This window comes from Ursus americanus, chromosome 2 (assembly GCF_024610735.1).
Source record: "Ursus americanus isolate L20-20 chromosome 2, mUrsAme1.1.p, whole genome shotgun sequence".
Taxonomy (NCBI): Eukaryota; Metazoa; Chordata; class Mammalia; order Carnivora; family Ursidae; genus Ursus; species Ursus americanus.
In genome coordinates this window covers 100,282,140-100,309,256 of record NC_142128.1, presented here as the reverse complement: position 1 = coordinate 100,309,256, position 27,117 = coordinate 100,282,140, and the positions used below count along the sequence as shown (strand labels likewise).

At 50.1% G+C, this 27,117-nt stretch overlaps 2 protein-coding genes across 3 annotated transcripts; both read right to left on the bottom strand.

Moving 5' to 3' along the window:
* Window positions 1-201: 201 nt before the first annotated feature.
* Window positions 202-9,630, bottom strand: LOC123791786 (uncharacterized). Its single transcript, XM_087866116.1, has 5 exons — window positions 9,595-9,630; window positions 9,274-9,433; window positions 6,184-8,583; window positions 4,538-4,638; window positions 202-3,435 (listed from the first exon to the last, which is right to left on the bottom strand). The coding sequence occupies exons 1-3, from the start codon at window positions 9,628-9,630 to the stop codon at window positions 7,406-7,408; spliced, it is 1,374 nt and encodes a 457-aa protein (XP_087722242.1). The 3' UTR covers window positions 202-3,435; window positions 4,538-4,638; window positions 6,184-7,405.
* A 7,660-nt stretch (window positions 9,631-17,290) lies between these two features.
* H3-3A (H3.3 histone A) lies at window positions 17,291-25,558 on the bottom strand. 2 transcript variants are annotated; one of them, XM_045796751.2, is made up of 5 exons: window positions 25,424-25,558; window positions 23,776-23,926; window positions 22,405-22,558; window positions 18,043-18,143; window positions 17,735-17,938 (listed from the first exon to the last, which is right to left on the bottom strand). In XM_045796751.2, the coding sequence occupies exons 2-5, from the start codon at window positions 23,901-23,903 to the stop codon at window positions 17,839-17,841; spliced, it is 483 nt and encodes a 160-aa protein (XP_045652707.1). In that variant the 5' UTR covers window positions 23,904-23,926; window positions 25,424-25,558; the 3' UTR covers window positions 17,735-17,838. The 2 variants fall into 2 exon arrangements, with proteins under 2 accessions (XP_045652713.1, XP_045652707.1); XM_045796757.2 differs by lacking the exon at window positions 18,043-18,143 and having other exon boundaries at window positions 17,291-17,938.
* Window positions 25,559-27,117: the final 1,559 nt, after the last annotated feature.

The window sequence follows — 27,117 nt, the reverse complement described above, 5'->3', positions numbered from 1 at the left end:
GCTTTCTCTCTGTCAAATAAATAAATCTTAAAAAAATAAATGAAAAAAAAAAACAATTTCAAATAAAATCTTAAAAAAAAAAAAGAAAAATATAAACGGACCTTAAAAAAATAAAGGGACCCACGCCTGGGTATCTACCCTAGAGAAATGAAACTTCCTATTCATGCAAAACCTGTACACCAATGTTCATGGAAACTTTAACGGGTCTTCAAAACCGGGCAACACAGCGAGCGCACGGATCGACTGCGCAGCTGATTGGATCACAGAGCGCTGCTCAGCAAACGTGATGGACGATGTCACGGGCATGGGCGCGGAAGGGTCTCAGCGGCCTTGGGCTGAGTGACAGCGCGGCCACGCACCCCCAGGAGCCCGTGTTGATGGCATTGAGGGGAGGGACTTGGAGGGGGTGGAGCCGCTCTGCCTCCTCGTGGCGGTGATCGTTACACGAACCTACATATATGATAAAGCTCTCGGGAGCGAGAAGAAGGTCACATTTTACTGTACAATAGTCCCTCCTTATCTACGGTTTCACTTTCCGTGGCCTCAGTGACCTGTGGTCAACCACCGCTAGGATCAGATGATCCTTCTGACTCAGCCTCAGAAGGTCAACGGCAGCCTAATGCTAGGTCACCTGCGTGCGTCAGTTCACCACGTGGGCTTATCAACTCACAGCATCACAAGAAGGGGGAGCACAGGACAATGAGATATTTGGAAAGAGAGAGAGAGAGACCATCGTCATACAGTGTGAATAATTGTTCTATTTTATTATTAGTTATTGTTGTTAATCACTCACTAATGCCTAATTTATATGTATTTTTTAAAGATTTTATTTATTTGACAGAGACAGAGAGCAGCAGGCAGAGGGAGAAGCAGGCCTTCCGCTGAACAAGGAGGTGGACCCGAGACTCTATCCCTGGACCCTGGGATCATGACCTGAGCCGAAGGCAGTTGCTTCACCGACTAAGCCACCTAGGTGCCCCACCGTGCTTGATTTATAAATTAAGATTTATCATAGGCATGAAATGTAAAGGAGAAAAAAACAGTCTATGCAGGGCCCAGTACTAGCTACGGTTTCAGGCGTCCGCTGGGGGTCTTGGGACGCATGCCCTATGGATAAGGACTGTACGTAAATTCAAACACTTAAATGAAATTATGCTTTTCAACAAATGGCGCTGGAACAACTGGACATCCTCACACAGAAAGAAGAATCTAGACATACACTTCACACCCTTCACCAAAATTAACTCTAACTGGATCATAGACTAAATGTCAGATTATAACATTCCCAGAAGATACCGTAGAAGAATATCTAGCTGCCCTTCGGCATGGTGATGACTTTTATTTTATTTATTTATTTTAAAGATTTTATTTACTTATTCATGAGAGACAGAGAGAGCAGCAGAGGCAGAGGGAGAAGCAGGCTCCCCGCTGAGCAGGGAACCCAACTCGGGACTCGATCCCAGGACCTGGACCCTGGGATCATGACCTGACCCGAAGGTAGACACGTAACCCTCTGAGCCACCCGCTGCCTGGTGAGGACTTTTAGATATAACATCAAAGGCATGATCCACGAAAGAAATAATTAATAAGGCGGACTTCATTAAAATTGAAAACTTCTGCTCTGTGGGGTGCCTGGGGGGCGCAGTGAATTGACTGACTCCTGATTTCGGCTCAGGTCATGATCTTAGGGTCCTGGGATCGAGCCCTGCGTCAGGCTCCGCGCTCAAGGCAGAGTCTGCTTGAGATTCTCTCTCCCTTGCCCTCTGCCCCTCCCCCTCGACTCTAAGATAAATAAAATAAACTTAAAAAGATAAAAACAAAAACATCCACTCTGCTCTATGACAGACACTATCAAGTGAGTGAGAAGAGAAGCCACAGACTGGGAGAAAATATTTGCAAAAGACACGCCTGATAAAGGACTGTTATCCAAAATATACCAGGAACTCGGAAATCTCAACAAGAAGAGGAATCTGCAGTTTAGTAAACAGGCAAAAGATGTGGACAGACGGCTCCCCAGAGAAGAGACACAGATGGCAACTAAGTATATGAAAATATGCTCCACACCCTCTATCAGTAAGAATTGCAAATTCCAACGGGATACCACGGCGCACCTGTGAGAATGGCCAAAATCCAAAACGCCAGCGACACCGAATGTTGGCAACAGTGTGGATCAGTCGGAGCTCTTACCCATTGCTGGCGGGAGCGCAAAACGGTGCAGCCCCGTTGGAAGACAGCTTGAGAGTTTCTTACATAATTAAACGTCTCTTAGCAAATGAACAATCGCACTCTTTGCTGTTTCCCAGAGGAAACAGACAGCTTAGGTCCACACAGAAGCCTGCGCTTACATGTTTGTAGCAGCTTTATCCGTAACTACCAGCGCTCGGAAGCAGCCAAGACGTTCTCCAGTGGGTGAGCGGATACATAAACCGTGGTCCAGCCGTACAGCAGAATATCGTTATTCAGCGCCGCCAGGAGAGGAGCCGTCCCGCCATGAAGAGACACGGAGGAACCCAAAGTGCACATTATTACTAAGAAGCCGATCTGCAAAGGCTGCATGCGGTATGATTCCAACTCTAGGACATTCTGGAAAAGGCAAAGCTACAGAGACAGAAGATCAGTGGTGGCCGGGGTTTGGGGGAGGGGGATGAGGGGGGGCACAGAGGAGTGTTAGGGGTGTGACAGTGTTCGGGGTGACAGAAGGTACAGCACCAAGCATAAACCCTAATGTCAGCTACAGACTTTGGGCGGTCATGGTGTGTCAGTATCGGGTCATTGACTGCACCAGATGTCCCACTCCGCTGGGGATGCTGACAGTAGGCTGGACTGGACATCAGATGATGGGTGGGGGCAGGGGTACAGGGGAGCTCTCCGTACCTTTTGCTCCATTTTGCTGGGAACCTAAAACTGCTCTAAAAAATAAAGCCTATTGGGGCACCTGGCTGGCTCAGTCGGAGGAGTGGGCGACTCCTGATCTCAGGGTGGTGAGTTCGAGTCCCAGGTTGGGGCTTATATAAAAATAAACAAGTGGGGGGTGGGGTAGCTGGGTGATGGGCATTAAGAAGGGCATGTGATGTGATGAGCACAGGGTGTTATATGCAACTGATGAATCACTGAACTCTATACCAAAAACTAATGATGTACTATATGTTGGCTAATTGAACTTCATAAAAATAAATAAATAAATAAATAAAGCCTATTTCCAACAACTAAAAACTAAATAATGAAATAAATAAAATCATGGCACTTTATTAGCTTACTAACGGAACGGTGCAGAGGTGGACAGGGCTTCCAAAGGTTTCTGACATGATCAGGGCTCTGGCTACGTCTCTCCACCGCTCTCTTGGCTCTTCCCACTTCTGCACACCAGCTTCGTTCCCACACCGATTTCCCTTGAGCAGATAGAGTTGAGGGCTCACGTCTGTGCACAACGCCATCCTGATGGAGGAAGAATGTTCTTATCCTAACATGTGAAGCAGAAGTCCCAGAATTCTTATCGAAACTGTTTAGTTTAAATGCCTCCTCCTGACCCATTTCCTTGGTTAAGAGAAGATAATGTGCTGCCTGGCTTTGCCTGGGGTCACTTAGAGAGGGCTTCAGGGTGGGTTTGATCCAGCAGCACTCCCTTCTGTGTTCTGGTTTATGGTTGCTGTTCTGTGTTCTGCCTCTCATCTGGTTTCCAGTGTCAGCTATCATCCTAAGGCTGGTCACAGTAAGGTCGCTAAGCTTCTCAGAACTTCAAACTTCTTCGGCTGTGGGAGGCGGGGGCCTGTATGCATGTTGGGGGGGTACTTTTGGAGTCTGTCTCTTAAGAGGGAGGACTCCTCCTTTTTTTTCTTAAAGGTTCCTATCAGGGACACCTGGCTGGCTCAACTGGAAGAGCCCACGACTCTTGATCTCAGGGTGGTGAGTTCGAGCCCCACGTTGAGTGTAGAGATTACTTAAAAATAAAATATTCTTTAAAAAGTTCCCATCAAACGTCCTCTCCACTATCACTGGCTCCAAGTGAGTCCCACGTGTCCCCGCCATGAGCCTGTGGCTGTCCGGATGAGGGACCTGTGCGGGCGGCATTGATTGGTTCCCAGCCTCACCGTCCACCTTCAAGCCTCGAGAGAAGGCAGCTTTCCCAAAGCTCGTGGGCAGCTTGGGGACAAGGGGCAGATGCATGGGAAGGGAGGACAGGTACACTGAGGAAGTCACCACACTGTCACCTGAAGAAGGCCACCTGTAAGAGTCCACCACACCTATTGCCATGTTCGAAACCACCCCAAACTTGTTGGCACAAAGCAACCATTTTTCTTCAATACAGACAGTTCCTGTGCGGCGGGAGTTTGGGGAAACACACAAAAACACAAAAAACCAACAGTGGGACAGTTTGTTTTTAGCCCAGGATATCGGGACTTCAGGCTGGGCGGGGGCGGGGGCGGGGCGGGGGGAGACTGGAATCACGCGCCCCTCTGCCACCCACACACCCGGTTCCAGGGCGGTCAGTGGAGCCTCCTTGCCACGTCGATTCCCCAGGGGGCGTCAGATTTCCTACCTGGTGTCCCTGGTTCCAGCTTATGAGGTGGCCGCAGTGTCACCCTCTGTGGTGCCGAGTCACGTCTGCAGTCTTCCACTGACCACAGGAGAGTCGTGAGCCTGTCGAGAGCGAGGGGACGGTAACTAGACTCCCCACTTTCGATGCGGGGCGGGGGGTGGTGGTGGCAAAGTTCTGGAAGAGCGTCACGGTGGCAGATGGGCCACCATACCCTAGTAACAGCTGAAATTAAGTTTCCACCCAGCTTGCGGGTCAGAGTCACATTTGAATTGGTTTCAAGAGCAAGGACTGCGAAGTGCTATCATGCAGTATCCCGTGGGCCCAGCCGTGCCCATCCTGGCCCCTTGTCCCCTGGATGGTGTGTCCCCCAGGGCGCCCCCACAGCACTCTGGGTTCTGCGGGCAGAGTTTGCATGAAAACTTCTCATTTTCAATCTCAAGTATTGATTTTACCTGTACAGAAGAAAAAATAGAATCAGCCCGTCACTGATACGATCGCTAAGAGGGAGGCTGCTTCTGTTTATGTAAAAAATAGTGAGTCTATTTATTTATTTAAATATTTTATTTATTGGAGAGAGAAAGGGGGGGTGGGGATCAGAGGCAGAGGGAGAAGCAGGCAACCCGCTGAGCAGGGAGCCTGACTCGGGGCTTGGTCCCAGGACCCCGGGATCATGACCTGAGCCTAAGGCAGATCTGAGCCTTCCAGGCGCCCATGAATCAGTTTGAAGAAATACACCAAGCAGTAGTTTTGAGCGAGGACCCGCACACGCACGAGAAGGGTCTGCGGCAAGGGCAGGTGCTGGCCAAAGCCTCTGGGAAGCACCAGGAGGAGAATCGAAGCGTAGATCCTCGGGCTTTGGAGCAAATCCCTGCCTTTCTACAGAATGTGGGTCCCTGGTCGAAATCGAGGGCCTGACCAGGGCTCATCGAGCGGCCATGCGTGTGCCGCCCGCTAGCCTGCTCACCAGGCCGTAGGATCCGGTAGCGCAGCGCACACACCTCCCATCACGTGGAACGCATTGGGAGATCGGGCCCTGCGGGTTCCGAGGGCACAACTAAGTGGTGTGAGCAGGCAGCTCACACGCCCTCCACAGACACTCTGGCTTCCTCGCTTCTTTTCCCCTTAATCCTAGGACCTCATAGAAAATTCCTGTGATCTGCTGACTGCCAGGGAAAGTTCAGATCCCGTTTGCGGACGATTCTGCCTGATACGCTGGCTCCGGCGGAACGTGGGCACCTGGAGCCCCCCAGCCCCAGTCCAGGGAAGCCCCGAAGGACAGTGCTCAAGGAGATCCTCCCCACGTGGCAGGAGCTGGGCCCAGGAAAGCAAGTGGCCTCCCCTCACCAGTGCTGCCTCGGTGCCAGCAGCGGAGACCAACACTGAGCGCCCGAGTGGGCCTGCGCAGGGGCCCACCCAGCCACCCAGCAGCAGGTGGGTCAACCTGGACCCTTCCCATCGTGGAAGACTCTGGATGTGGAACCGCCCTTCCCGCCCACGAGGTTCCTGCCAGCCCGCCATGCATGGGTTCGCCTGGCTCGCTGTGCTAGCATTCCACACGACTCGGCTTCTGATCACGGAGTCAGTTCCCATCAGAAGCCGGCGGCCAAGCGCAGGTGCCCACGGAATTCACTGGTCTAACCACATACCTTCTCACTCAGGAGCTGCTGACCCGTCCACAGGGGGAGTGACCCAGTTAGGGGGCCTGCGGGGAGTCGCCATGGTGAAGGGATGGAAGTCTGGCTTCCTGGGTCCAGCGGAGGCTTTCATTCAGAGGTCACCGTGTGGCGCTGTCTCTCCCACGGGGCCACGGAATGTGGGCCTGGGAAGGAGGGGGGCACTGGCTGCTATCGAACCTGACCCCCCCAACTCCTGGTCCCGACGTCTGTCAGGAGACAGAAACCACAGCAGCTGTCTCAACAGAGAGCGTTGATTTTAAAGGCTTGTTAGGGATTAAGTCTGTAAGAAAAACGTGTTAACTAGTAATTGAGCGAGTCCGAAGAAAACCATCAGGTGTCAGGAGGGCAGCGGCCATTGGACACAGCCGGGCTCCTGGGATGCGGGACCTCTGGGAGCTTCCGCGTCCCTGTCTCTGAAACAGGGGGAACAGTGCTTATTTCTCAGGGGGGCTGTGATAAGAGTGGGAAAACTTAGCATGGTTGCTCCGCACACGGTGGAGAAGATATTCCAAAACCTCTGTTCACCCCCAAGAAGCCAAACCCCCTCCTTTAACGTGTCTGGCAACCATTCTCAACATTAAGTTTCTAGGGCTCTGGAAATCTTGGGCTAAGCCATTGTTCGTTTCCAGAGAGCAGGACCGCTGGCGGAGTTCCCCGGGCCCCCAACCCTGACCCCGCAGGGCAGCGCGCAAGGGAGGGAGGCTCTGGGGAGATCCCAGGTAGAACGGAGCCGAAATCCCAAACAGTGGAAGGAGGGTCCTCTCTCTGATGTGCCCTTTCCTTGGAAAAGCACCCCGTCCTGCCGAGGACTGCTTTAACCTGCCTTCTCTCCCACTCGCCGCCAAGTGCTTGATTCTGCCAGGTGGGGGGCGGGGGAGTCTCTGATTTACTAAATGGTACTGTTAAAACCTCAGGGCAAGGCCGCCTTGAAGGGGATACCTGTGCTGGGGTCCCCTCCTCAGGCCTGCCCAGGCCCCCTCCCCAGACCACGCGAGAAGCTGAGCAGGGCCTGTAAGGCGCCCTGGGGAGCTCCCATCCCATGCTCAAAGTCATCTAAATACCCATCCACCTTTGCTGTCCCCAAGACTTGGTTTCTCCAGGACCTGGGATTCCCTCTTCCCGGGGGGCGGCTCCGCAGGCCTTGCGGTGACCTCCTAGTTGATCTCTTTGCCACACTCCGCAGGGCTGGTTCCTAAGACCTGATCCTGAAGCCTCGCGGGGTGTCTCCGGTCCTGACCCCGGTAAACCTTGCGCACCCTCCAGGCCATCGGGGATGACTACCTGGCCAAACGCTCAGCCCCGCCCCTTCCCTCCGGAGCGTCCCGGAACGACGCGCCTCGGCTTGACCCGGGACCTGGGGACCCTGGGGAGCTGGGGGCCGCCTGGTCATCCTTTCTCGCAGTTCCCAGCAGAGGCTCAGCCCGAGGTAACGACAAGGCCGAAGTCGGAGGATGGCAGCCGGGCAGGTGGGGGAGGCCGGGGTGCAGGGGCTCCCCGGAGTGTCCCCGCAGCTCAGGTCCAGGCCGCTCGAAGGCTGCGGCGCAGCCAGCGGGACACGCGGAGGGACGCGGCTGCGGGGGACCACGTGCGAACGGCGTCTCGGTTCCCGAAGAGTGGGTTTTCTTCCATCTCCTCGGGAGGCCCAGCTTTGTTTGCCCGGGGCGGCGAGCAAGCCAGCCTTCGGCAGGATGGGCGGCACCTTCCGGCCGCGGCTGCTGCTCGCGGGTCTCCAGGCGGACACGCACTCGGGCCGGGGTCCCAAACTCGGGGGCCGGAGAAGCTGCAGGCACAGTGAGCACGCGTCCTGCCCCGGGAGGCTGAGGCCCGGGCGGGCAGGGCGGGGGCGCCCAGGGTCGTGCGGTGGTTGGCGGGGCTGGGGGCTCGCAGCCGAACCCGCGCGGAGGGGCGTGGCTGGGGGCGCGGTCGGGCCCCGGCGGGAACACGAGGGGCGTGGTCTTGGAAGAAGATCTGGAAGGGGCGTCGTCAGGGAGGGTGCGGCGAAGATTCCGGAGGGGTGTGGTATTGGAAGACGGGACCTGGGAGGGGCGGGGTTAAGAAGGGCGAATTCTTGGAGGGCGTGGCCATAGAGAGAGCGGCGAGATATCCCGAGGGGCGTGGTGTGGAAGGCGTAGTCCAGGAGGGGCGTGGTCAAGGAGGATGTGGCGGGACCCCCAGAGGGGTGTGGTCTGGGCGCGGTTTGAGGGAGCGGCGGAAATCGGTGGGCGTGGTCCTGGTGGGCGCGGCGGGATCCCGAGGGCCGTGGCCGCCGGCAGCCCCTAAAGCCCGCGGAGCTCGGGGCGGGACGAAGAGGAGGCTGGGGCTGGGGGCTGGCCTGCCGCGGGGGCTCTGTGGGGAGGTCTCCCCAGACTCCTGAGGGAGAGGAGAGGAGAGGAGAGAAGGCCATAGGGAGGAGAGAGGTCCGGAGGCGATCCCAGAAGCGTGCCGGAGCGACAACAGGGCGCAGGGGCGACGCGCTAGGCTCGAGGGGCGTGGAGGACCGGCGTCCCCGAGCTGAGGTGGACGGAACCCCGGGGGACCCCGGCCCGGCCCCCCCAGTATCGGCTCTGCGCTGAGCATTCGTCGCATGTCCCCAGACGTCCTCCTACCACGTCGGTCACTTTTGCCTGGCCAGCCCCATCTCTGTGATTAGCATTAAAATGTTCTCATCCACGCGAAACCTAAAGGTAAAGAGGTGCTATCTGAAACCTCAAGGTTCATGTACAGTGTTTATTATACATCTTAAAAACGCTCACTCTTGGGGGCGTCTAGCTGGCTCCGTCAGTGGAGGACGCGACTCGATCTCGGGTGGTGAGTTCGAGCCCCGCTTTGGGGGTAGAGATTAGTTAAAATAAATAAATAAACTCAAAAAAAAACGCTCACTCCTAAGCCACATGAAATCACCTCCTGTTGCACCAATGGTCCCTGAGTTCCAGACCGGTAAACTGAGGCTCGTGGAGGTTACCTGTCCTAAGGCGGTTACGGCATAGGTCAAGCTAATTTCCTCCTCAACCCCTACAGGTGCCTCAGTTGCACACGTTGGCGACAGTGCAAGGATGCAACCTGGGGGTCCAAACAGGATGATTCTCGCGAAGCGGAACCACTGGCCCACGGGCCCACGATGGGTCCAAGACCGGGCCGGGCTGGGCAGGGGAGATGGAGATGCTTTGCCATCTCTGCGGTGCACGCAGCGACCCCCGGCCTCATAGGGTCCTCGGGAGAACTACATGGGAGAGAGCAGGTGTTTCGCACTCAGTACAGCCTTACTGGGGCTGGAAACAGGCGGGTAGTCAGAGTCAGAGGCCTTGCCTGGGAGGAGTGGCTTTTCTGCCAAAATACCTTTGGCTAGCCGCTCGCGTGTGTTTCCAGACCTTTCCCAGGCACGTGCACGTAATCTCTGCGCGTGCACGATAGGTCCATAGCCACGCATATACTTACAAAGGTTTTGGGTTGTTTACTGTATTTGTTGTTAAACTCCTAGAAAGAAATATGCGACACTATCCCGCAGTTTGCTTTTTTGGTTTAACTGTGTAGCTTGGACATTTTCCCACATCCGCATACATAGGTTTCTCTGCTTCATTCTTTTTAATGGCTACATGGTATTTCCTAGGATCACTACATAAAATTTTATTTAGCCATTCCTCCACTGATAGACTTTACATTGTTCAGATTTCTCCCTTATACAGAACAGTGCTGCAATATATAGGTTTATCCTAGAAATACATATCTCTACATTTCTAGGGGATAGAAGTGGAAATTTGGGGAAGAGTATTAAAACATGTATGAACACGGGGCGCCTGGGTGGCACAGCGGTTAAGCATCTGCCTTCGGCTCAAGGCGTGATCCTGGCGTTATGGGATCGAGCCCTACATCAGGCTCCTCCGCTATGAGCCTGCTTCTTCCTCTCCCACTCCCCCTGCTTGTGTTCCCTCTCTCGCTGGCTGTCTCTATCTCTGTCAAATAAATAAATAAAATCTTTAAAAAAAAAAAAACATGTATGAACACATGCTCCTTCATGAATAGTGCAATTATCTTACTCTTTAAAAAACTGAACAGTTAGGGGACGCCTGGGTGGCTCAGTTAGTTAAGCATCTGCCTTTGGCTCAGGTCATGATCCCAGGGTCCTGGGATCGAGTGGCGAAACTGGCTCCTTGCTCAGTGGGGAGCCTGCTTCTCCCTCTGCCTGCAGCTCTCCTGCTTGTGCTCTCTGTCTCTGACCAATAAATAAATAAATAAAATAAAATAAAATAAAGTATTGAACAGTTCACTTATTCAAGTTTTTTTTTTAAAGATTTTATTTATTTATTTGACAGAGATCGAGAGCGAGCATGAGGAGGGGGATCTGCAGAGAGAGAGGGAGAAGCAGACTCCGCATGAGCAGGGAGCCTGATTCCGGGCTCAATGCCAGGATCCCGGGATCATGACCTGAGCTGAGGGCAGACACTTAAGTGACTGAGCCGCGCAGGCGCCCCTCAAGTTTTTTTTTTTAAGATTTTATTTTAAGTAATCTCTGCACCCGGTGTGGAACTCGAATTCAGGACCCTGAGACCAAGAGTCACATGGTCCACGGATTGAGCCAGCCTGGAGCCCCTCTTATCCAAGTTTTTTAACTTACGCCTGTGTTGGATTCCCGTATAATCTTGGTTCTGTTTCTTTCTCTTTTTTTTTGAGATTTTATTTTTTTATTTTGGGGGAGGGGCAGATGAAGAGGGAAAGAAAGGAAGCGGACTCCCCACTGAGCAGGGAGCCCTTGGCAGGGCTCAGTCTCAGGACCCTGAGATCATGACCCTGAGATCATGACTTGAACCGAAACCAAGAGTCACAGGCTTAACAACCCTAACCACCCAGGTGCTCCTACCATGACATGTGCTTAAAGGAAGTCTCTTCTCCTTTTTCTAAAATTTCATAGTTCTTGCATATTTTCTCTTCCAGATGAACTTCAGAATTAAAGTGTCAGGTTCCACTAAAAATCTTGTTAGAATTTTTGTTGAGATTGTCTGTGCGTAGATCAATGTGGAAAAAACTAAGATCTTTACAGTGTTGAGTATTTCTATCAAGGCACATAGATCTTGATTTATTCAGATCTTTCCTATAGCCTTCAAAAAGGTGTGTTTTTTTTTAATAATTCTAACACATTTCCTAAGTTTATTTTTTTATATGTTATAGATTAGTGGACATTATGAATAGAATTTTTTATATTACATTTTTATATGTTGATCTTATAACCAGCAATTGTTTCATTATAAATTTTAACTAGTTATTGGTAATGTATAGAAATTCTGTTGAGTTTTATATATTTTATAACCTGCTATCTTATTGAGATCTCATGAAAACCAATAATTTTGTAGTTGAAACTCTTTGGCAAATTACTATTGTTTGTTAATGATAACAATTTTATAATAAAACCAGCAGTGGCTATTTATTGAGCATTTACTATGTTCCAGGAACAGTTCCAAGCACTTGACATGTTTTGATTCATGCAATCGTCACAACCCAGACAACACAGACATAGAAAACTCGCAACAGCAAACAATCATTCTATTTCTCCCGTCTTACGGGGAGACCCCCCACCCCCACCCAAGCTCCCACTTTCCTCCTCAGCTACTTCCCATTTCCCTCCATTGTAAGCAAAACTTCTGGAGTCACCTCTCCTTGCTGTTTCCCATTCCTCCAATTCTCTTTTGTTTTATTTTTTTAAAGTAAGCTCCACACCCAATGTGGGACTCGAACTCACCACCTGGAGATCAGGAGTGGCATGCTCTACCAACTGAGCCAGCCGGGCCCCTGGAAGTGTGCTCATTTTATTAAAACCCCAATGTCTCTTGAATCTGCTCCAGTTGGGTCTTGAGCCCCCTGTATCAAGACCACAGTGACCCCCTTTGTTGCCAGTTCCAGCGGGCAACTCTCAGACCCTCCCCTACTTGATTTGGTCGTATCCAACAGTGGCTGCTGCCTCTCTTCCTTGGAGCACTTTCTTCTTTTGGCTTCCAGACTCCATAGATGCCTGGCTGTCTTCCTCGGTCTCCTTCGGAGCTCCGAGGCCGATGCGGAGTGCCTCAGTCTTTGGACCTCTTCTCTAGCTACACCTGCTCCCTTATTGACCTCATCTAGCTTCTTGGCTTCGAGACCCTGTCTTTGCTGGTGACTTCTAAATTCTGCTCTCCAGCCCAGACCTCCTTCCTAGACCCCAGGCTCCTATCCAACAACCTCCCTGAAATCTCCACTGAAACCTAGTAAGCATCTCGGTCTCAGCATGTCCATAGCTAAGCTCCTGCTGGCCCACAGATCTGTCTCCCATCACGCCTCTGATCGCTCTGCGGGTCTCGGCTGCCACGCCTGCTCCCCGCTCGGTCTGCACACACCAGGCTTGCTCCCCCAGAAACCCAGGATTATGACCTGAGCCAAAGGCAGATGCTCAACCGACTGAGCCCCCCAGGCGCCCCAGAAAATATTTTAAATGAAAGGCACAACCAAGAGTCACGTGTTCTTCCGAGTGCGTGAGCCAGGCATCCCTCCAGGGCCTGAACTCCTAACCATGAAGCTATACTGCAAATAAGGATTCCCTTTTTAACAAATATATATTTTCTCATTGCCTAGAACTTTCCAAAACACATTTAATAATAGTGGTAAAGAGAAGTCTTCACAATGACTTTAAGAGACTGCCTCTTACCTAGGGTTTCACCACTCATGTTACTGATTTGCCTTACTTTATCAAGGGTAAAGGTATACCCACCTGATCCTATTTCATGTAGGGACCAAGGCTTGATGGCATAAGAGGATCGTAATCCAGGGGCGGCTGGGTGGCTCAGTGAGTGAAGCGTCTACCCTCAGCTCAGATCATGATTCTGGGGTCCTGGGATCAAGCCCTGCACCGGGCTCCGGGCTCAGCGGGGAGCCTGCTTCTCCCTCTGCCTCTGCCCCTTCCCCTGTTCCTGCTCTCTGTCAAATAAATAAATAAATAAATAAATAAATAAATAAATAAATAAAATCTTTTAAAAAGAGAAGAAAAAGAAGAAGATAGTTATCCAGTGGGGACATAATAAAAAATGCATATGTGTAAAGATCAGTCCTGGGGAAGGTCCCGAGGATGTGAAGGCCAGTTGGCCCATGAACTGGACAGGCTTCTCGACCCCTCTCCTGTCCCTGGAATGTGAGTTCTGCTTGTCTTCCCTGCTCCCAGAAGCTGTCCCCAGGATGGCCTTGAGACGTGAGGCCTCTCTATGAAGGGTCAGGATGTGGCGGGTGGGCATGGGGATCCACTATCTTGCGGCCCCCAAGACAGGCCTCGGAGGTCCTTTCCCTGTGCTCATTCAACCTGCCGCCTGCCCACCTGGAAGGCCCGCCTTTCTTTGGTCTCTCCCTCTGAGCAGAGCGGCGGGTTTTAGATGACAGCCCCAGACGCACCCTGGAAGCTTGTGAACCAACTGTTGGAAGTTGGAGGCGGGAGTTTTCTTCACAACTGTGCAAGGAACAATGTGGAAGCAGGTTTACTTTATCAGAACTTACCATTCTACTCCCGCATTTACTAAATATGACGTGTCAGGCCTTGGGGTTTCACATCTATTTTCACTTAATCCTCAAAATAACACATCGGGTCCCATCCATTAAGGTTATAGAGGCTTCAGTGTTAGAATCGGAAGGAAAGCAGGAACTCTCATTCATTCTAGCGTGACTCCAAGATATCATTATTCAGGTCTACCATGCACTGCCACTGGGGCTGCGGTGGAAAGCACGGTGAACCCCTGTTCTAGCACATTCTAGCAGAGGTCGTCAATAAAAAAAGCCACAACGTCATTTCAGCTTTGGATAGATTCGAAGGAAATAAAGCCAAGGTTGGACAAAAGGCATGTGGGCAGAGGGTCTGGCTGCAGCTTAATACCAGAGGTGGATGGAGGAAAGCCTGGCGAGGCCTAGTCGCACAGGTCCCAGTGAGTTTAGATGTTATTCGGTGCGCAGTGGGAGCTGCTCGGTATTTAAGTGGGGGAATGACCTGCAATGACTAGTTTTAGAAGCGTTTCTCCAGGGGTTGTGGGAAGGGGCCCGAGGAGTCGGAGTGGTGGCTGCACGCTGACTTAGGGGTTGCCGTGGTCCCGGGGGAAGGGGGCAGCTTGGATGACGACGCTGGAGGTGTTCAGCGCCCAGTTTTGGATGCACTTCTTTGGAGTACGGGTCAACGGGATTTAATGGCGGTGGGGGCGAAGGAGGAATTAAAGGGGGTTGCTCCAGACTGAACAGGTGGTGAGACAGGCAGCGGGTTTTCTCGTGATTTCTATAGCCTGCTCCCCCCACCCCATTTCCAGTTCTGTCTTTTTTCTGATGTTTCCACGATCAAGACTCGCCTTCCCCTCCAGCACTCCCAGCAAAATCAGTGACCCTTACACCACTGTCAGAGCGTGGGAATTAAAGAGCAACGCCCTGGATTTAGTCCACTGGGAAACAAAGTCCATTTCCTCCGTGGACTGGGTGGCTGTGGCCAAGTGTCTTCATGGGTAAAATCAGTCTGTAAGGGCATCCATCTCACAGTGTGGTCGAGGAATCTGAGTTCAGCCCCTTTATTATGACACCCTCGGCATCTAGATCCTCGATATGTCCAAATTTGCACATTTGAACTTGATCCCGCTCTGATTTTAGGCTCTTGGGATCGGAAGGGAAAAGAGCTTGAGCATTTTAAGCGTTCACTCATCTAACTGTCTGAGCCAGACGAGAGTCCCTCCATATGCTTGAGAATGAAGTTTCCAAGTTCCCTCGAAACGTTCTTCCGGTTAAAGTATTCCCAATTTCCCAGGACCTACTTACCTAAAATTATTTTTATCTTACCATAAAATCTTGTAGGGTTTTTCTTCTGTAAGCTTTAGACTAGGAACATTTTTCTGGAAGCTTAAGAGGTGTTAACTGGCTGTTTTCCAAAGTTGCTTTAGTATTCAAAAGTGGGTTACCTTGTTGAAGATGTTGAAGACTGCACTTAACCAAGAGCGGTGAGTTAAGCCACAGCCCCCACATGTCACTTTGGGCCCAATTCCAATTCACCAGACTCTTCCTGAGTAAGTCTGTCAAGTAATAATTCCAAAGCATATTGGGGAACAGGATTACCAGCCTGTCATTGACCGTTAACCCAGGGGCCAAGGGGGGGACAGATCACTTACATCCCAGAGCCCTAAAATAGCCCTGACCTCAAAGCTTCTATGCATGTATTTAAATTAAAACTTGAAATAAAACAAAAGCTACTATGCACATAGTATATACACATCCATTAAGAATACCCCCCACCCCCACCCCGGGGCGCCTGGGTGGCTCAGTCGGCTGAGCATCTGCCTTTGGCTCAGGTCACAATCCTCGGGTTCTGGGATCGAGCCCCGCATCGGGCTCCGCTTCTCCCTCTACCCCTCACCCCTGCTCACTCGCGCACGCAGGCACACGCTCTCAAATAAAATTAAAAAAAATAACAATCCCCAAATTTCACTGCCTCATTTGTAAGTAGGAATGAATCACCTACTTCATAGGACTGGAATACATGTCAAATAGACCATGGAATATTGAGACAAGCTCATTACAATGGCCAGACATCTGTGTACGGAGAGTGCCAACTTTATTTTGTCCCATTTTTTTTTCCTAACTGTTCCATTTTGTCATATACAAGGTATTGTGTTAGTACCTCAACAGTGAGAACGGTTAAGTACTCCTCACTTGTTTAAAATGAACCGTTACCATACCCATTTCATGGGGAAACACAAAAACATGCTTTTTAGTTCACGAAGTTTTAGAGCAAAATTTAGTACGGATTCTAAGTGAGCTAATTCAAAGGACGGCATCCCCCGTTTGTAAACAGATACTAGCAGCTAACTTCTACCCTGTTGGAGACACCCACTTTCCCTAGTTAAGTTTTCATGAATAGACCCCACCATCTGTCCCTTTGCACTGCAAAGACTGGGGAAATTCATGAAAAACTGGCTTTTGGGGGGCAACCTGGCTGGCTCAGTGGAGCATGTGACTCTTGATCTTAGACTCATGCGCTGGAGCTTACTTAAAAAAAAAAAAATTGGTTTTCTGTAGCTTGTATTACAATGAATAATACTCTGGCCAATACTCCCAAGTAACACCAGCGCCTGCCTGAAGTTTACACGAAGGATTGCACTGAAAACTACGATCCCGTGTCAAGAAGTTAGAAACAGGCTCTAAAACTAATCTCGTGATTCTCTCATTAAGTGATTTTTGACGGATAATATAAAAGTGAAGTTACTGTTAAAAGAGACCAAGAGCAGGAAGGACAGAAGCCCAACGTTCTACCCTATGGACTGGGAGTTCTCAGCCCATCGATCACCCGATTTCACTTCAGTCCTAGAGCAGCCTCACGCGCTCAAACGTTACAACTGATGTCAGTACAGTAGGGATGTGTCATATGCCTTAAAAGGCTTATTTCCCTCATTTCACACTCTTCATCCCAACGCTAAATAAAACAGCGCTAAGAGTTCACTGTTGGTGCTTGAGGAGTAAGTTCCGGGTTAATACACAGCATCTTGAAAGAGCCAGATTCCAATGTGCTAGCTCTTTAGCCTAAGACTTAACTGTTATAGTTGCATTTAAATTACCATTGAACACTCCAAGTTTAATCGTGTAGTAATGTTTAGACAGGTACCTTCACTACTTACAAAGATTTAACTACTTCCACGTAATTCTGTTGGCTGGCTGGGTTCGGGAATGATTCGTTTAGAATACAACATATCGAAAGAGTTGAGACCTGGTTTTCACAAATAAATTTACTTTCTGCAAATTTTATTTTTGAAAGTTCTTACTTAAGTCATCTCTGCATCCAATGTGGGGCTCGAGCTCATGACCCCAAGATCCAGAGCGTGCTCTCACGACTGAGCCGCCAGGTGCCCCTAGGCTCTGCCAATCCTAAATCAGAAGGAAAGTCAGTAGCTCTGGTGTCCTTCCCATACAAAACTACTCCTTTCCCCATCTTGCAACAGCCTCGTCTCAGATGTGAGGTGACAAAACACTTGATACTAAAATGATTTTTAATACAGAAATTTCAAGTGGCGTAACTCTACGGCTAAGGTGGATAATAAAGACCAAAAGCAGGTATAGTTTAATGTATTTTAATAGCAAACTTACAGGAACAGCACAGAAGACAGACAACATTAAAAACATGGACTTGCATGTAGGACAACTCAGTTAGAAAAGTAGAGCGGATGGATGGATCTACTGTATGATAAAAATGCTACAAACACCATTTAGTTGCCGTCAATAAGAAATTTACTTGTTTTAAAAAAATCCAAATGCTGGCATTGTCCAGAAAAATTTAACAGGTTTATTTATAATTGTTATAAAGTTGAACTGCTGAAACGTGTTCACTGAAACATTCTGACTTGCATTAATGCTTTATGTCCCCGCATTTATATTAAAAATTCACACACAAATGAAAATGGAAAAACTGCCAATACCTGATTTCTGTCCCCTATTTTTCCACTTGCAATCATATACTTAGGTACCTTTGACCCCATGGAAAAAAAATATCTAACGTTCAGAACTACCAATAACAGGAAGAAGAGAATTTTTTTTTTTTTTTAAAGAATGAAATGTTTTCCATCATAGTGGATTCTTAAGCACGTTCTCCACGTATGCGGCGCGCTAGCTGGATGTCTTTTGGCATAATTGTGACACGTTTGGCATGGATAGCACACAGGTTGGTGTCTTCGAAGAGGCCCACCAGATAGGCCTCGCTTGCCTCCTGCGAAGGAATGAGAAAAAGGTGTTAATGGTGTCCGTTACGACAGTCAAGATGCGCCCGCATCAGTTACAACGATGAGGTTTCTGAACCCTGTGAAAACCTACTTCAGGCGATGCTGATCCGCTACGGACTGCTCCCACGGAAAGAGGCTTTCAGCTTCGTCCCGCAGATGGTGATGAACAGTGAAAAGTTCAAGTTCGGAAATCTTTTATCCAATTACACAGAATGTCAAATTACTTCATTACTAAGAAAGTTTTCACTTGTCTAATGTTTAACATGTGATTTCTTATAATCTGAAATGTCTTAAGGAGATCCAACTTAATCCAAGAAATCCCATTTAAATGCCAAGATCCTTCCCTCACCCTTGCTGTGATAAAGGGAATCATGTATCCAATCCAAAGTAATACTCCCTCCTCCTCACCAGTGTCCTCCTTACTCTCAACCCACCACTCCAGTATCTGCTTGAACCCTTGCCTTGCCAATAATCCACTATAGCTGACCACTGGCTCCCATCACATGGTCCCCATCTACCTTTCCTTTTATACCTCAAGTTTGATCACACGAGGACTACGGGTCCCAGAACACACTAGATCGGTCTTACTGACAGACTTTGACCTATTTGGCCTAGATGTGCCCCCTCCCAGGTGTACCTTCCTCTGTGCACCCCAACTCGTCCTCTAGTATTAATATCGATCCCTCTAGCTTTTCCCATTACACTTCAAGATTCCTTGAAGGCATCCTCTTATCCCCACCAGCGCTCACCAAGTGCCAGCCTAGGGACTGTCCAGGGACATGTGGCATGGGAAGAGGAAAAAGAGGAGCTTCTATTTATAATTAACTCAATTGTTCATCTATCTTACAGCTGTGTGGAAACTTGAAACATCCTTTATTATTTATTTATTTTTTTAAAAGATTTTATTTGACAGAGATAGAGACAGCCAGCAAGAGAGGGAACACAAGCAAGGGGAGTGGGAGAGGAAGAAGCAGGCTCCCAAGGGAGGAGCCCGATGCAGGGCTCAATCCCAGGACTCTTGGATCACGCCCTGAGCTGAAGGCAGACGCTTAACGACTGAACCACCCAGGCGCCCCTTGAAGCATCCTTTAGTCGAAGCTGTAACATCTGCTTACTCACTCTGGAATGAAGACTCTGTTACTAGCCCAGGCATCAGCCCAGCTGTTCTAGTGGACGCAGAGCACAAAATGAGGTTGTTTGGCCCTGTCTCCTCTATAGGGAAGTTACTTCTCTGTTCAAGATACTTAGAAAAAAACCCAGGTTTTTATAGTTGCTATTTTTGTCCTAATAAAAATTTTCCACTTTGGCATCTTTAGGCGATGATAAAACTAAAAATGACACAACCAAACACTTGCGCAACTGAAGCCACGTATGCTACACGATACACAAGATACGTAGATGGAACAGCCAGATTCGCTTTTCAACAAACATTAATTAATTTAATTAATTCAAATGATTTACATTAATTCATTGTATGGAAAAATCACTTCCTGCACATTCATACCTTCATCTTTTTTGCTGTATGTCTCTCTTCTACAAAAATGTGTTTCATCCAAATTTTACCACCCCTACATGTTCTTCGGCTGCATTTGTTAAGAGTCAAATCTTATTTATCCATTAAAGCCTAGCTCAAGACTTCCGCGCATGAGAAAGCGAGCGGTTCTCTTAGTCCAGGCTCCCAGGTGCAGGTAACCGTGAACTCCTCCTAATTCCTTGGTATTCCCGGGCCTCACACACCAACCACCTCATGTAAGTTACTTAACAGTCTCACGAGGGTCAACAAATATTTATTCATTTAAAAAAAAAATCCAACCCTAATTAAGTTTGCATCATTTCCATGCAAACATTACAAAGAATGTATTAAAAGCCAAAGACCTTACCCAGGGATTCTTTCTTAGGATATACTAAGAAATGCGTAAAAAGGTAGGAGAACGTGGCATACCGAGCCTGCTCTAGCGGTTCTCATGCACATCAGATAGTACGACTGACGGCCCGCGGGAAAGATGCCAGTTTAAGTCTGTTCCACCCAACATCATCTCACGACGATGCCCATCTGGAATACTATGAGCCGCTCTGTGGACAAGCCAACAAGAGGCTCTGTGATTGAGACCACTTAAGAGCGGTAGGATCTGTGGGCACCCTGGCACTGGTCCGCCAGGGCATGTGGCAGCCTGCGGCTCTTACTGCCGTCTCAGAACCTGGCTAGTGCTGGTTCTACAGGCTTGCATCTGGTCAGCTCTGGGGGAGTACTGGCTACCCACAATGGACTGGACCATGACCTACACATTTCCAATGTGTCATACAGGTCCTAAGGCCTCCTGAACATTAAGGCTGTAGTGCGAATTAAAGACTGCCATGTAAATTTACAGCCCAACAAACATCATTTTGAGATAATGGCAAAAGAAAAAAAAACATCTCACAACTGGAAGGAAAGGCTCATTTACAGCATCGAGTATATTCAAAACACCAAGGCCTGTCTTTTTAACACAAGGATACCTCAGTCCAAACTCTCAGACGTTGAAGGCAAAGCTTAAATCTGAAGTCCGTCAACTCCTGAGTATCTCGGCAGCAGAGCCAGACTGACTTTCCCACCTGCTCCTGCACTGCTGCCCCTTCTCATTCAGCTCTGTCAGGAAACTTGTCAACTGTGTGATTCTAAAGCCAGAAACACAGCGACTTCTGCCATTTTGTTTTAACCGCTCTCTTCTATTAATTTCCATTAGCAAATTCTCCACCTCCACGTCTTTAAAAGACCTGCAGTGTACGTATAAACACACACACAAAAAACTGAAACAGAATCCTCTTTCCAATAAAGATCTAACTGCTTGAGTACCACAGGCAGCAGAAGCAAACATTTTGCTTAAACCCAGCACCACCATACTTACTAATTTAAGACACACCCCTTAGTCACAGGGACAAGAGTTCACAAATGAATTAAAAAAGACAACAGTCTTCTACTCAGATTGTTTAGTCATTTCAATTGACAAGGACCCACCACCACTGACAGGTAAGCTCAAACATGCGGGGCTCCCAAGGATAATGTGTTCTTGAAGCACAGGAGGGCTAACTAACCAGAACACAGGGCTAGCAGCTCTCTGTCAAATGCCTGTCAAGCTCAGTGATGACTGTAGTTAAAAAAAAATCGTAGGGTAAAAGGTGATTTGCAATTGTAGTAATCCACAAGACGTCAAGATAATCAATGATTAAAACAGAAAATAGTTTTAAGTCATAGCACTGGAAGATTTTAGTAGTTTGAAATTTCAGTAATTTCCATTCATTGAGAATCTAATGGATGCCCACTCCTGGAATCCACCAATCAAATGACGCTCAGACTAACCATAGAAACAGCTCAACCAATTACACTTCAGTAGAGAATCCACCTATCAAATCTTCCTCACATATAAAGCAAAGGCTCAGCACAGCAACAGCAGCCTTGAAAATCCTCCAATGGAGTATGTGGAGACTGTGGACCCTCCCCAGCCGAGATTCTGATCCAGGTCTGTGGTGCCTAGCAATCTGCATTTGTATCACTCCCAACCCCATGCTCTGATGGAGGTGGTAGTCTTACCACACTGTGAAACTCACTCATCTAAAAATGCCAAACACTCTTACAAAATAGGTTACACTTTCCCGACTAATTTAATTATACCCTTACACCTAATCAAGTATCTTCCTTGTGGGCATTTCAAGTTTTTATCTTGGTGCAAAACACAAGTATTTCAGATACATAACCACCTCTAAAACTGTATTTCTCAAGAGTTCTGAGTCCTGGTGCTAAGATTAAACTCAACAGCTTCCCATATAAGTAGAAATCCATAATCCTCTTTAGCTAACTACAAGTCTTGAAATCCCTGTCCCTTAACACGTACAGTATAATCTTTCAGCACACCTTTGCTTCCTATCACCCATCCAATCCTAACTACCCTGCGCTGCTTTTACTTCAATACACAATTCTTCAGCCCAGCCTATTCCCATTCCAGACACTACACGCTCTCCGCTTGCACCTGCCTCTTCAGAGCCAGTAAGACATTCATTCTACACCCTTTCACTGCGGTCACTTTGAAGCTGATCACCAACACAGACCATTGTTCTATGTCTTTGTAACTTCCCACAACACCCACAGATGAACAAGAGGGTTCTTTCCCCCTTTAAGCATTGTTCTCAAAGCAATGTTTAAAATTTAAAAATGGTATATAGGAATTCCCACTAGGCTTTGGCATCAAATGGGTTCAAATTAGAGGACTCTGTGACCCAAGTGGGTTCAAATGATATTTCTGTGTATATGACATTGAGCAACTTAACCTTTCTGACATCTCAACAGAGAAGTAAAGGTATCACCCACCTTACAGGCTTGTGATGATTAAATTATCTAAGCACAAATAAAGATTTAGAATTATTCTTGGCACCCAGCAGGGCGGCCACCTCTCAGAGCCTTTCCCACCCACCATTTTACCTGCAAAGCACCGATAGCTGCACTCTGGAAGCGCAGATCTGTTTTGAAGTCCTGAGCAATTTCTCGCACCAGACGCTGGAAAGGAAGTTTGCGGATCAGAAGTTCAGTGGACTTCTGATAACGTCTAATTTCACGGAGTGCCACAGTACCAGGCCTTAAAATGAAACAACAAAAAAGCCATGTTAAAGAAATGGTTACCAAACATATAAAAAAAGGATAAGTGGTTAGCTTTAAAGAAATGCAGTCATTTTCCAAAAAATAAACCACCCATTTTCTATTCTTTAGCTTCTGTATAAAATTTCACTTATCAATTTATGTGAATATTCAAGCCTATCTAGAGCAACAACAATACCTTTAAAGCAAAAAGCATATCGAAGTAGCCTTGGCAGGGAGTTTATGCAAGTCCTGTTCATCTCCTTCATCTGTAACACAGATGTGGCCGTAACTTCTGTTGTCATTACTTAAGAGGGTGTTAGGCCACTAACAAGAGTCCCAATTCAGACTCTTCTCAACTTGGCACCATACTCTTTCCCACCCGCACCCTCGATTCTTCTAACAGACCCACCAACACCACCCAATGAGCCTCATTTAAAAATACTCCTGTGGTCTATTTAAGTTCGATTCCCCTGAGTACATTTACTTTGACTACTGCTCATCCCTCAGAACGATTCAATTTGAACACTCACGGCTATGCAGTGTTATCTTCCACATGGAAGATGATTTTTGTTTTTTACTAAGTAATTGTGGCAAAAAATGTACCTCAAGCCTGACTTACTTTCTTCTGTCAAATGAGCTTTTTATTTTAGAGTAACTATAAAATCATTTGAAGAGACTAAGTATGGACAACTTCTGCCCTCTAATGGCAGACGCCCTTAACAACACTGCTCAGGGTAGTTCAAAACCCACCCTGCTAAGAGAAGGAAATAAACCAATTCAAGTAAATAAGGGATGAGAACTTTACTCAAAAAAGACATCCCTATCTTGGTTACTGGTAAAATAAAATTAATATTAAAATCTGTTGTTTTACCAAAAGTGACAGCATCCTCAGATATGTACTTTTAAAACACTTTACTATTTAAAAAATACAGATTACTAACATAGCTAAATAAAATGTCACTCTATCCCATGAACGTTATTAGTGATTCAATAGGTCTACTCTGGGCAGTTTCAAAATAAAACATTCCAATAAAACCCAACACTAAATTATATATATATATTTTTTCAAGGATTAGTAAATATTCAAAAGGGGAAAGACACCGGCTTCCCTGAAGCAAAAAGTTTGCTTATCATACATCTTTGCGTTATATTATATAAATACTGATTCCGTGGACAGACTTTGTCCCACTATTTTATTTCCTCTTTTTTAAATACCTGTAACGATGAGGTTTCTTCACCCCTCCAGTAGAGGGCGCACTCTTGCGAGCGGCTTTTGTAGCCAGTTGCTTCCTTGGTGCTTTACCACCGGTAGATTTGCGGGCAGTCTGCTTTGTACGAGCCATGGTACAGAGACCTCCTTACTTACCTACCGGCATTAAAAAACAAACATCATATATGCAACTACCAAACATCCAAGTTTTCCTGCCACTACCATCACCCCCCTCGAATATCTGGAAATTATGACCAGTACAAAAAAAAAAAAAATGTCCGTAATGTTATATAATTCGAAAGGGTGCAGATTACGTTCTACCACCCAAACAGGACTTCTTGAAACAAACTGTAGTACTAGAAGACTGTTAGCATTAACGCCAATCATCTCTCAAAATGCCAAATCTGAGCGACAAACGGCAAAACAAAAAGACCCCTAACAGCCTCTGCTTCAATTTCTTTAATTAAAGCAGAAATTGGGAATGTCTGTAAACACCCGATCCACGAACAAGTCAAAACAACGAAGCCACAAACCACAAAAAGGTCGAGTCAAATTTCAGTATTAAAAAAGGGGGGGGCTTTTAGCCCCCCGCCCCCCCCCCCGCGGCTGCCCCCCAGTGCGCCTCGCAGCGCACAGATCTCCGTAAATATCGGCAAACAGCCCCGGGTTCGCGTCTCTACAGCTCTCGAGGGCCGACAGGGCCGACAGCTCCCGCGAAGGGCCGTCCACAAAGCCCCGTCCCCGCGTCCGGTCCGCGGGGGCTCCGCGGCGACATCACCCGAGTGCCCGCAGCCGGGCTGGCAGCACTGCTCGGGCCGCCGGCCGGGCCGCCCGGCCCGCGGAAACTTTCGGGCCCGGCCCCGCGGCCCCCAGCCCGCCCGCCGCCCCGCGCGGCCCCCGGCGCGGCTCCCAGACCCGAGCAAAATGGAAACAATCGCGCCGCCGATCCGCTGCCTCCCGAACGCACCACACACCAAATCGCTCCAAAATGCCCCGATCCCCTGCCACGTGCCGCCCTCCGAAATGCAAAAGTTTTTTTGCATTTCAAATGCATCAAGTTTCCGCTTCTCCAAAAAAGGAGAGAAAAATGTCCCTCTGCGAAAAACGTTCCCTCGTTTGTGAAACGGGGAAGAGAGAAACGGGGGAGAAAATATGGTCGGTGACCAGAGAAGAGAGACAAGATGGTGAAGCTTAGCAACAACTGTGGGGAGGCAGCAAAAAGCGAGTTACCCCGGGGTGGGAAGCGGCGGCGATTTCCAGCCTTTTCCCGCCCGAAAACCGCGGCCCGGGGCCCGGGGGCGGCAGTTAAGGGGCCCGCGCGGGTCGTGGTGAGGGTCTGGGGTCCCGGGAAGGGGCGGCGGGCGGGATTTCGCCGAAGAAAGAGGAGCCCGGGGCGCGGGGAGGAGGGAGAGCGGCTCGGCGCCGCGGCGGTGGCTGCTGTTGGGCTGAGGCGGCGAGAGACGGGGGAGAGCCGCCGCCGCCGCCGCCTCGGGGCGAGGGAAACTCGCTCCTCACCTCCATTTCTGGGCCAAAAAGTTTGCGGGCCAAGCCCGGGGGGGCCGCGGGGCCGTCCCCGCAGCGCCGGGGCCCGGCCCCGCGGCGGGCGGCGAGCGGGGCTCGGTCCCGGGGAGGCGGGCGGACGGGGAAACTTACCCCCCTTCTCCTTCGGCTGGAGCTCGGCGAGCTAGAGGCGGCGCTGGCGTTGGCGAGCGACGGCGGCGCGGCGGCGGCTGCGAACACAATTGAAAGATGGCTGACACCGAGGCTATCCCCCAACACACGCCGCCCCGCCCCCGCGCCGCGCGCCAGCCAATCACACACAATGGAGGGAAGGCTCGGCCCCGCCCCCGGTCCCCGCTCCCGCCCCGCCCCCGCCCCTCCCCCCGCGCGCCCGTTCGCTGGCGCGCGCTCGCCCCTCCCCCGCGCGCCGCCCGCTCCCTCCCCCCGGCCGCCTCGCGCCGAGTGTGTACAAACACAAAAGACGTGCCGGAGGGCCGCTGTCTCCTGCCGCGACGGCCGGCCGGCCGCCCGCGCGCCCCCGTTCCGGCTCCCGCGCCCGGCCCGTCTTACCCCCCCCAAACCCTCCCCCCGCGCCCACGTCATCCCGCGCCGGGAGCCCGGGGTCGGGGCGCCCAGGGGCGGTGGGGGAGGGGCGGCGGCCCGGGCGCGGCCGGTGAACGCCCGGCCTGCGGGCGGCGGCGGGGGAGGGATGGGGTGGGGGGAGGGGGCGCCCCGGGCGGCGGGTAGGGGGGCCGGCGGGGCGGAGGCCGCGGCCGACCGCGGGCGCCCCCGGGGACGCGGCCCGCCGGGACTCCGGGGCGGCCCGGCCCGTCCGCGCGCAACTTTCCCCGCAGGTGGCGGCGCGGGGCCGGGCCGGACGCCTGACGCAAGATGGCTGTGCTCGGCGAGCCCGACAACAATGCGCGGCTGCTGCCGGCCGCCCGGGCCTCCGCGGCGCCGCGTCGTGCGCCGGAACCCGCCGGAGCGGGCGACCCCGCGGCCGCGGCTCCCGCGGACTTCCCCGGCGGCCGGCGGCGGAGGCGGCGAGGGGGGCAATGCGCTTTGGGGCCGGTTGCCTTCAGCCGTTTTCCACTCTCGGGAGCGCGGGGCTCCGGTTGCCCCCGCGGCCCGTCCCCTGGCGCTGGGGATCCTGGGCCGGCCCCAGATGGTCCTGACAACGCTCCACAACTGGGCGCAGGCTTCCAGGAAGTGTGTCATGCGGCCGGCCCGTGGATGGCGAAGGGCGCTCGCTCCCGGGCGCAGCCTGAAGCTTTTGTAAAGCATCTCGGTCATAAACAGTAACCTGCAACGGATGTATGGGAGTCGGACGGGAGGGGGGAAGAGATTCGGCCAAGGTCACTGAAGTAGGGTGCAGACCCAGGAGCAGCAGAAAAACTCCAGGCCTCCCGTGTCATTCTCATTTAATGAATGTTGAGTGTCCGTGGTTGCCGGGCAGAACGCGTGCAGTCTGCAAGCCTCTCCTAAAAGCACGTATGCAAAGAAGCCCAGGCCGAGCTGCCCGCGAAGACGACTTCCTGTCGTTCGGATCAAGAAGAGTTTTGTTTCGCTTGTTTTTTTTGTTTTGTTTTGTTTTCTGGAAACCAAAATATTTGTTGTTGCATTTATCCAGGAAAGCTGTTCTACGTCAATTCATTATATTTTCAAGAAATGTAAAGTGACATGGGTAATGTTCCCTCTGTGTGCTAGGTTTTTCCATACCTTCTATTTTTTGGCTTAAAAAATATTTCTAAGGAAGGGAGAGACTATTGTCAGTGAAATACTTCTGGTCTTGGATTATCTGAACCAACTCAGCTGTCCATCTGTAAAATGGAAGTATTATTTATCTC